Source organism: Helobdella robusta (genome assembly GCF_000326865.2).
Source record: "Helobdella robusta unplaced genomic scaffold HELROscaffold_19, whole genome shotgun sequence".
Lineage (NCBI taxonomy): Eukaryota > Metazoa > Annelida > Clitellata > Rhynchobdellida > Glossiphoniidae > Helobdella > Helobdella robusta.
In genome coordinates, this window is record NW_008704034.1 from 1,910,472 (window position 1) to 1,921,902 (window position 11,431).

Consider the following 11,431-nt stretch of genomic DNA (forward strand, 5'->3'; position numbering starts at 1 on the left):
TGGCAGAAGGTATTCGATACCGACAATGCGCAGTCATACATATGGGAGCGAACAACAAGAGAAACATTATTCAAACTGGGAAACACGCCACCAAAAAATGTAGAAGATGAAAAGGATTTTTCGGTGATAATCCATCAAAATGGTAACGACAATGCATCGAGGCAGCTAAAAGTGCAATCAGGACCCTGTGTATGATAAAATGAACAGTAAAATGCAATGATATGATCGTCATGTTAAACCGATATAAAGCATTGGCTCGACCTTAGTTGGATTACCGTGTTCAGTTTTAGATTCCAAATTTACAAAAGGACAAACATACGCTCGAGAATATTCAAAGGAGGACCAGCGAGAATGATAAAGGAGTGTCGCGGTATGCCATATGAAGACAGATTAAACGTTTGTGTGGATTGACAACATTAAAAAAAATGAACAAGAGGAGAATTAATTTAGGCATACAAAATCACTTTCAAAACAAATTCCTTGATCACTATATGATAAGCTTTGTTATGTTATTTTAAATGTTTTATTGAAGAGCCATTGGTTTATTTTGTATGTTCTTATATTATTTTTGTCGAGAGTTGTTTCACAAGTTATAATAGATAAAAATAAATTATGAAACAGTTTAATGACAGATACGAATAGAATTAAAACTTGTAAAATTAACACACAACAGCATAATGATAACTAAATAATCCTCCTCTAACTCGCCTACCTCAACAGAATACAACGACACTACCCTACATCCGGTGATATACTTCATCCACGGCGAATCGTATGACGCTGGCAGTGGAAACGCTTATGACGCTACTGTACTCGCTGCCGTCGGAAACGTCGTCGTCATCACCATCAACTACAGGCTTGGTATCCTTGGTTGGTTCAGTTTTATGGTTTAAATTTATTCAATTTTTTGGACTAAAAAATTATATCTTTTTTTTTACTTTTATGAACATTTTTTAGAATAGTGAAATTATGATATTTTTGTTTGATAGGACTTGTTTTTATATACTAATTTATCTACCCACCCATTTATTCATCCATCCATTCATCTATCAATCAACTCACCCATATATCAAACCAACCATCTATCTATCCATCAATCAACCAATCAAACAATCGAAGGTTTCTTAACGTTGGAAAACAGCGCTGCACGAGGTAACAATGGAATTCTGGATTTACTGGCCGGCTTAGATTGGGTAAACAAAAACATCCGAAATTTCGGCGGCGACCCAAACAACGTCTGCTTGTTTGGTCATCGCTATGGGGCAGCTCTGGTCAACCTGCTCATCATGTCTCCTGTACTTAAAAGTAAACTTTTTCAAGCATTATCATTCATGCCACTGATGTATTTCAGTTGAATGGGCAATTTTTTTTCTAAAGCTGATCAAGTTTAATTTTTCAATAAACAAAACCCCAAAAAATTAAGATAAATCAAGCCGCGAAAAATTAGTTTTCGCGAAATCGCGTGAAAATTTGACGAGATTTCGTCACATTGGAACTAATTTAATAGGAGGCAAGTGTACGTGGTTCAAAATGTAGGATTTTTTTCTTTTTTTTCTTTTTGGTTTGAGGTTTTTGTTTTTTTTTATTTTGCGATTTTTATTTTGTTTTTTATTTGGGGCATTCAATTTTACTAACTCGTCAACAAATTTCACACAGAAAATCAATTTATTCATTCCAATCAAATGAATTTATAAACGTCCCCAGCTTTTATGTTTCAACATTTTGGAAAACTTTTATGACAAAATTTTTGTTATCATTGTAACCATTATGCACACAAAGTTTCATAAAATTCCATGTTACTTGTATTGTCTGTAATTAATTTTGTGCTTAAAACCATCGCCTAACTTATCGTTATGTTTATATTGAAAAGCCACATAAAATTGTGTTGTTCTCATCATCATCATATAGTCATTACATTACCATGACATCATCATTACTTGATCATGACGTCATTATGACATCATCATGACGCCATCATTAAACTCATTTGTTTTTATTTCATTTCGTTATTTGTTTTTTTTCTCCTTCTTTCATTCGACGTCTCACTTGAACCAGAGCTCATAAAAGAAAATAAAATGAAAAAGATGAAAATCATGAAGAGGGATAAGAAATAAAGTAGTAAAAACATTTTATTACTATGTATTTTTGTTCATATTCTTGTTTTTTTTTTTAATTTATTTTTTGGTTTGCCTGTTTGCACTCAATCTTTTTTTCGTTAACCCTATCCGGCCAGCCCGAGGTAGAAATTTTACGAACCAATGAACAAACAAGCAAAATAGGAAAAATAAAACCACAGAATAATAAAAATGAAAAAAGCCTACAACACTGTGAAGAACGATATCAATAAACATATTTTTAAACGTATATAACATTGAATAATTAGAACTTATGAATAAAAATAATTGTTAGAAGTTTTAAAATGAAGTAATCGTTTAATGAAATATTTATATATAGGAACATTAGATAATCTCAGCAGATGTCATACTAAAAATATGGAAAATGAATTCCCTAAAACACCAATATATAGAGAGAGAGAAGTTCGTAAAAGCTAAACTGAACTAAGAAAGGTCAATATGGAGAACTAACAATAACACAGTGTAAACAGAAAGTACAAACAAATAAAAACAACACCATACAAACGAATAAACCTCACCAAACAAACAAATAAACAAACGTTACCAGAATAGCAGACTCAACAAAGTACAAATGCAAAATGACACGAGTCTAATATCTCTGTTCACTCGAGCGGAAACTTATGGAATCGAGTACCCTAAAAATACAAACAAAACAAAATACAAAATGTTATAAAATATACTACATTATTACATACATACATACATACATACATACATACATACATACATACATACATACATACATACATACATACATACATACATACATACATACATACATACATACATACATACATACATACATACATACATACATACACACACACACACATACATGCATGCATACATACATACATACATACAAAGAAATACATGGTACTCTTATTTTTTGCTCCATAATGATTTATGCATACATACATTTATTTGCAAATCATCAATTTATCCCATTTCGTTTTATCATCTCTTTACATTCAAATAACCATCCATGAGTATATCCATGTTTATCATGTATGTGTGTGTTTGTTTGTTTCGGTGTGTGTGTGTATGTGTGTGTTTAGGGGTGTGACCGAACAAAGTTCGAACACGTGACTTAATGTGAGTTCGTAGCAATACGTCACGTGGTTTTGCTTGTTTGCTTGCTTGTACGTGTGTTTAAACAGAAGTTCGTTCAATTCAATCTGTTATCATTTTGTATAACCATATACAAAACATACGCACATGATATACGCTTAGACAAAAATGTATACAAAGAAATAAGTAATTACATACAAACATCAAAATTTATTCATACATTTACATAATTAAAAATCCCATACACATGGGTAGTGTATATTTGCATTTTTGAATACGCGTACAAAAACTTTGTATTCTTGTGTACTTATTTGTATATTAAAACTAGAATATACATATCTTTTATAATAATTATACATACATACAAACAAACAAAAAATACAAAATAGTACACAAAAATGAAGAAAGAAACACCAATACAAGATCGGTCGGTTGCAAATCAAGAAAATTAAATTTTTATACAAACACAAGATTTGTGCATCTCGGTCTGGTATTGGCGTTTTATACACCAATACACTGAAAAACGAATATACAGACATACAAACAAATAAACAATTATACTAACAAATGAAATACCATGTAAACAAACAAACAAACCATACAAGCAAATAAACAATGATTTATAGGCTGAAGCGTTCATCAAACCATTGATTAAATCTAATGTGTCCACAAAAACACGTGTATGCATAAACAGTCTGGCAGCATAAACAAACATACAATCACATACAAAAAACTTAACATACAAAATAAGATTTTTATAAACATGTATACAACAGCAAATACAAACATTAACAAATACATAAACATACAAATAAAGGCAAATATAAAAACATTAAGGTAACATGAAACGCTTGAAATGAAACCATCGAATGTATACATAGCCCTATCATATTTTAACCACTGTTAATAAAAAATAAACCGACACAAACACATACACACACACGCACACACACACACTCATACAAACACGTACATACACACGAAACAAAAAATTATGTATTATCTCTTACTCTTTTTTTATATTAAAATAAAAAAATGTCAAACATTGTCTACCAAAGATAAGGGCTCATTTTTTTCGTTAAACATTTTCTTTCACACATTTTTAATACCATTAAAAATATAAATTTCTTTTTTATAAAGGTTTTTTTTAAAAATTTAATTTTTATGATAGTGTTACTTTCGTTGTTATCGTCGCCATTTTAATTATTGTGCTTTTATCATATCATATCATTAGTGAAGTGATTATCGTCAAGACAGTCTTCGTTATTACCCGAACGCTTTAATCCTCATCTATATTATCATGGTCACCTAAGTTTGTTGCCAAAATCATCCTTTTTCTTATCACCACCACCATAAATTTTCTCATCACAGTCATCATAATTATCATCATCACCACGCAAGACTATCGTCACATCTCTCTTAAGATCATTCAATCAAAGTTCAAATCGCTCATTCAATCAAAGTTAAAATCGTCCAATCAAACCACGCCAAAACCATCCACTTCTTAACCTCAACCCTTCCTCAAGGTCGTAACCTTTTCCGCAACGCCATCATGCAGAGTGGCAGTGCACTGGCCTCATGGGGACTGTCCCACTATCCAATCTTCTACGCTCACCAGCTCCTCAACAGGTTCAACTGCACTGGAATTAGTAACAACAATAACAATAATAGTAACAAAAATAATGACAGTCCCGATGTGAGTAATGATAATAATATTAATCCTAAGGCTGTTAAAATTGTCGCTGACAGCATTAGTAGCAACTCTGATAATAATGATGACGTCAGATCTGACGAGCGAAGCGACAGCCACATCACCGTCAACAAAATCGACAAAAAACCGCCACCAGGCAGCACCTTAAAATCAAACGCTAGACAAGATATTTTAAACAGTCCGACCAACCTGCAATGTTTGAAGACCGTCGGTATATCGGACCTCATGTCCTTTGCTCCGAAACCGCCCAAGTACTTGACGGCATTCGGACCACATATCGACCAGCATAGCGTTGTGCTGGCTGAGGACCGGACCATGTTTGATTCGGTTGGTTTCGAGATGATCATGAAGCGAGTGATAAAACGATGTTGGATGGTTTATGAGGAGACGAAGATGACGGCTGATGGTGAAAATGAATGATGAAATCGTAAATAAAATTCATGTTGAATAATGATAACGCTGATCTAAGATAGTTTTGTATCTAAAATAGTTTTGTATCTAAGATAGCTTTGTATCTAAGATAGCTTTGTTTCTGAATATGTTGAAATTATGATACGGCAGCAAAGTTAACTGAGAAGAATAACAAATATTTTCTTTAACTTGCATTAACGTCCGTGTCTTTTTCTTCACCATCATCTCCATCATCATCATCACGTGACTACTGGCCAGGTCTCCAGTACAAACTTGCTGATCGGGGTGAGCAAGAACGAGGGCTGGGCCTTCATGGACGAGAAGATCCTACAGGAGGGACTGTCCCCAGACCTAATGACCAAGATGGTACCAATAAACATTTTTTGTTATTTAATTTTTTTATTATTATTTAATTTTTTTTTAGTTAAAAAGTCAAAGTAAGCCACAGTATGGTTACGTTGGTTTCATTTCGCACTTTCTTGGTTCGATAGCGGTCTGTCCGAAATGTTAAAAAACTCATCACACAATTTTTGCTTGGCACGCTATGCTTTGTTGGTCACATGCAAATTTGTATGACTACTGATAGAAATAATAATAGTAATAATATTAATAATAGTAATAATAATAATTATTAATATAATATAATATAAAATTTATTATAATTGGTTCGCTGTCAGATGCGAACATACGTGCAGAACGTTCACGATTACAACCGGCAAGGAATCTACGACGTAATAGCCCACCAGTACAACGAGTGGGACGATGCCCAGCTTCAAATGCAACACGATCCGGAGTTCCGCTCCAAACCATCTCTCGTTCTCAGGAATCAAATGGCGGATTTCTTGGGAGATGGACAGGTTGGTCGGTCAGTCCGTTTGATTGCTGGATGGGTGGTTGGTTGTCCAGTTGCTTTATGTGTTATATTTTTACTTTTTGTTCTTTAATTCAAAATACAAGTTTCAAAAAATAAAAATTCAATTCCAACCTGTACTGGCTTGCCATCCAATCAGGTAGTAGCACCAGTCATCGAAACCGCCCTTCATCATGTCAAACACGGAGCTCCCACCTATTTATACGTCTTCGAGCCACCGTCCTCAGCTTCCTTATCATTTTCATCTTCAACATCTTCGTCTTCCTCAAAATCCAAACATCAGAAACATCAACAACATCACTATCAACAACAACAGCACGAACAACAACAACAGCAGCAGCGATTTAGTACTGATGATGATCTCGCTTTCATATTCGGAGCCCCATTGGTCAGCGGATTGAGTCCATTTGATAGCAAGGATGACCATTACAAGTTGGAAGATGGACAACTGGCTCTGCAGATGATAAAGATTTGGGCTCAATTTGCCAGGACGGGGTTTGTACTGGATAAAATTAATCTTACTTCCTTGATTATTCGATTGTGTTCATGTTGTTTTTACTTGTGTGTTTGATTGTTTGTTTGTGTGTTTGATTGCTTGTGTGTTTATGTGTGTTTCATAATTGTGGGATGTATATTATTTTATCTTTACTCTTTTATTTCAAATTGAAAATTATTGAAAATTGTTGTTCATATACGATTCAAATTGTAGTAAAATTTTTATAATTAATTGTGAACTGAGTTTAAAAAAGCGAAATCGGCTACGTAAGATTATAAATTTAATTTAAATCATAAGAGTTATAAACTATCCTTCTATATAAAAAAAAATATTTTGAAAATATTGAAGTAAAACCTGCATAAATTTTGATTATAGATATTAATCTAGTTCAGTTGCATTAGCCAGCTAATCCAGAAACTAAACGCTTTAATGTTTGAAAATAAACCATCCTACATGCCTTTTAAACTTCGATAAATATCTATTAATGCACGTATATTTTATAACAATTAAGTCCCGTGTATTTTGCGTGATATTTAAAATATGTTAAAAACATTCTCCTCAAAAGATATTTTTTAGTTTTTTCAAGTTTTAAAGTAACAAAAAGACAGTAGACATAAACTACGAGAATAAAATGTATGTCAGGAGCTTACTAAATCTTTACCAATGCTTTCCATTTTTCATTTTTTTTCTTTTCTCGGCAATGTTTATATTCTTTTTCAGATACATTTTAAAATTTTTTGTTTGGCTTCGATTTCACATCGCAAGTTTATGTAAACTTATCGCAAGTAGTTTGTTCGTTTATTCATATCAATCGCCTCCAGAGTACTAATATTTGTAAAGGCATTAAACCAATGTTTCTTCATCTTCTCAGAAACCCGAACATCTATAACAGCAGCAGTTCAACGCAGAGAGGCTCACAAAAATCATCTTCCCCATCATCTTCATCGTCGTCGTCGTCTTATGAACTCTGGCCAAAGTTCAACATTCACACACAGACCTACGTACAATTTGGTAGGTTTACAGTTTGTTTCATTTTTTTCTCGAAGTAATGAATCGATGGCTCGTTAAATTTTAGCAACTGAATTAATTAAATCAATTCAAATAAATGCACATTGAACGAATCTTTATAACAATCACTCATCACACTACTGCAAAAGTAGCTGGATAATATTTTGTTACCATTAGAAATCGTTTTACATGTCTACATTCTGGAAACTTATTATAGAATTGCTTCTAACAGATGAGCAATAATAATTTTTGGCAAATTTTCCTCTGTGCTGCCTAACATCCATCCATTTTACACGCTCGCACTGACAATCATATACAGATGGTTCTCAAGCGTGCCTATATTCTTTGATTCCTTTACCATATCCCCGCAAATTGTTTTGATGAATTATGCGTTGTGTGTGTTTGTTCTTGTTTGTTTGTATATATTTTTTGTTTGTGAGTATGTTTGTTTGTTTGTTTTATGTATCTATGTTTGTTTGTGCATGTGTGTCTATGTTTGTGTTTGTTTTTATTTTGTTTGTTTGAGAAATCTAGTTATGCAAAACACTGAGCATGTTTTTTGTCGTTATTTACCGTATAAACTAATTTTTTTCTTGGTATTTATCTATAGTATGTTTGTATATGTGCATGCATGTGTGTGGGTATGCGTGTGTGTGTGTGTTGTTCTATGTTATGTATTATGCCAAACAAAATCTAATTTTGTTTTAAAACATAAATCATTTAACCGAATTGACTCGAGAACATGCACTTGTTGGTATTTAATACATACATGTGTATGTACCCTACATACTAGCACATATACATCATGTATGCACTAGTACAATGGAAGGAAACAAATTGAAGTTTTCAGACATTCAAACACTTTTGCATCCATGCAGACATACAACTTTCGAAATGCATACATTTTCACAAACATGTTTTTATAGAAAAAATACAATTACGAGCATACAAAACTGGAAACATAGCAATTTAACACTCATACAAAAAACAAACATAAACATACAAAAACAGGAAACATAGAAATTAAAGTTATACAAAGAACAAATACGCTTAAGCTTGATCGGGAAAGGTCAATCTATTTGAAGCATCCATTACAAACATTTGAGAAACAAACGTGGAAGAAAGAGAGAGGAAGAAAGAAAAAAAGAGAAAGAGAGAAAGGAAGAGAAGAAGAGAAGAGAATGGAAGAGAAAAAAGGAATGATTGAATTGATGAATGAGTGAAAAATAAAGAACAATAAAAACAAAATGAAACATTGAAATAAATAAAAAAAACTTTATTTCTAAAAATTATTTATCATGTAAAATGACCATTTATTACTTTTTTTCTTCAAAATGAAAACATCTTTATATTCTTCTCCCGTAAGACTTTGAAAAAAATTGAATCTATGTATTTTGAAATTCCTACAAAAATACATTTTCAAACCCTCAACGCTTAATTTTCCAACTGAACATGAAAAACTTATTTTGATGAAAAAAAATGCAGGTTTGGATAAAAACACACACACACACACAAACGAATACCACAATATAGACGATTAACCCATCCAGACGAAAACGGAAAAAACCGACTGCCAGCTAAAACCGGCACGTAAATACATATTATCGTAACATAAATACATCGGCGAGGAAAATAAACATTTATTTCCCTATTTAATTAAAATTCATGCAATTGTAAGCATGCAAAAAACAACATACACACACAGAGAGACACACGCACACAAACGCAAACACACACGCACGCACACACACACAGACAGTTACACACGCAACACACACAATTTTGTTTATTTATAATTTATTTTTACACGCATACAACATCATTCAAATGTGACAAATAAACAAAGTTTTCGTGTGCAGAAAAAGCTCTTAAAAATTATTCATTCAGAATTTTACACATGACTACAAACTATAAAACAAATAAATATACACACGTAAGGACACACAAACGTAAGCCCACACACACACACACACACTCACACACACACAACCAGCAACTATAAAACTATGACAAAAACCAAATAAACCAAAAATACAATACCGTAACAAAAGGGTATAATATTTTTTATCGCCGGGTATCGAACTCTATCAGTTGTGTATGCGTATTAACCACTGAAGCGTGACCAACCTTTGTACCGGCTGGGCATCGGAGCGTGAAAATATTGCATGAACAAGCAGGCGAATTGATATGTACATATCGGTGTTTGTGTGTGTGATGTGTGTGTGTTTGTGTCTGTGTGTGTAGTGTAGTGTGGTGTGGTGTGTGTGTCTACTGTAGTGTGGTGTGCGTGCGTGTGTATATGTGTATATTTGATGCCTATGTATTTTGATTCTGTAGTTGTTGTTATGGGTTTGGTTGTTATAAAATTTTATTTCTAATTCTTTTACAGCTGGTATTGGATAATATTATCAGTCAATCAACCCATCAACACAACGGACCCATCTAAAAAATAATTCAGCAAAGGTTCATGGAACCATACCAACGCTACACACAACGACATCACAAACACACATTGCATGAAACAGCCGAGGATCTTTTTGCGTTCGAAGCCAGTCACTCCGACAGCAGTCCCACCCATCATACCCACCACACCGTGGCGTCGCTCAAGAATTCCAACTTCAAAAATTAAACTTTTTAACTTTTCTCTTCACAAATGTTTTTAAAGCTTCTTCTTTAATTTACTCCAAATTTACTTTCCAAATCCATCTTTTTATATTCCACTCCGCGCTTCCTCGCTTCCGTCTTCCATCCTCATGAATATTTTACGTGAGATTAAAATTTGAAACTCCAATATGAATTCCTTCGAAAAATAAGTGAAACAAAATAAATTAGGAGAGCGAAAATTGGGAAGAATAAAAGATGGAAAGAATGCCGGAGAATGTTGAAAAAGAAAAAAAGATAGAAATAAGGTTTGAAAAATAACTTTTGAAGTTTTTAAACAAAAAAGCTCAGACACGTATGATTTGGTCTGCCGGTGATATGCAATCAGCAACATTATAACTTAACAACAAGAACAATAATAATGAAGACTTTTTCATTTCTCGAAAGCAAAAATCAAATAATGTAAATAAATTGTTATAAAATGTTTTTAAAAAAATAAATAAAACAAAAAAAATAATCAAATAAAATCAAATGTAAGGTCCAATCATCCTCATTGCCAATGTCAAAGTCAACTGATGATGATGAAGAAGAAGATGACGATGATGAGAATGATGATATTGAACGTTGCTATATTAAAAGCAATAATAAATATCTGAAGAATTCATTCAGCATTATCATCATCATTATCACTATAACATCTCATCATCACCATCATCATTCTCATCATTACCATCATCATCATCATCACCACCACCATCATCATCATCACCATCATCATCATCACCATCATCATAATCGTCATCATTGACATTATGCTCAGGAATACTTCACTAACAAACCCCATTCACGGCGTTGTTGAATCATTTCGGTTCATATGAAAAGGCGGAAAGGATCCTAAAAACATAAAAAGAAAAGAGAAAGAAACAAATGGCGGTTACAATTATGGAAAATATATTTTTGTTTGATAACAACATAACTACAACAACAACATCAACTACTACAACTATTACTACTACTACTACTACTACTAATACTACTACTACTACTACTACTACTACTACTACTACTACTACTACTACTACTACTACTACTACTGCTTCTACTACAACAACTACTACAACAACTAC

At 32.9% G+C, this 11,431-nt stretch overlaps 2 protein-coding genes across 2 annotated transcripts; both read left to right on the plus strand.

The window, feature by feature from the left end:
• Window positions 1-707: 707 nt before the first annotated feature.
• Window positions 708-4,845, plus strand: HELRODRAFT_142616 (hypothetical protein; the record flags this gene model as incomplete). The annotated part of the gene is made up of 3 exons (XM_009016770.1): window positions 708-870; window positions 1,120-1,305; window positions 4,733-4,845. Coding segments are annotated over 3 exons (462 nt in total), but the record flags the coding sequence as incomplete, so codon positions are not given.
• HELRODRAFT_170957 (hypothetical protein) lies at window positions 4,759-9,297 on the plus strand (the record flags this gene model as incomplete). Its single annotated transcript, XM_009016771.1, has 8 exons — window positions 4,759-5,244; window positions 5,587-5,694; window positions 5,753-5,821; window positions 6,006-6,185; window positions 6,339-6,694; window positions 7,567-7,706; window positions 8,715-8,772; window positions 9,237-9,297. The coding sequence occupies 8 exons, from the start codon at window positions 4,759-4,761 to the stop codon at window positions 9,295-9,297; spliced, it is 1,458 nt and encodes a 485-aa protein (XP_009015019.1).
• Between the last annotated feature and the right edge of the window lie 2,134 nt (window positions 9,298-11,431).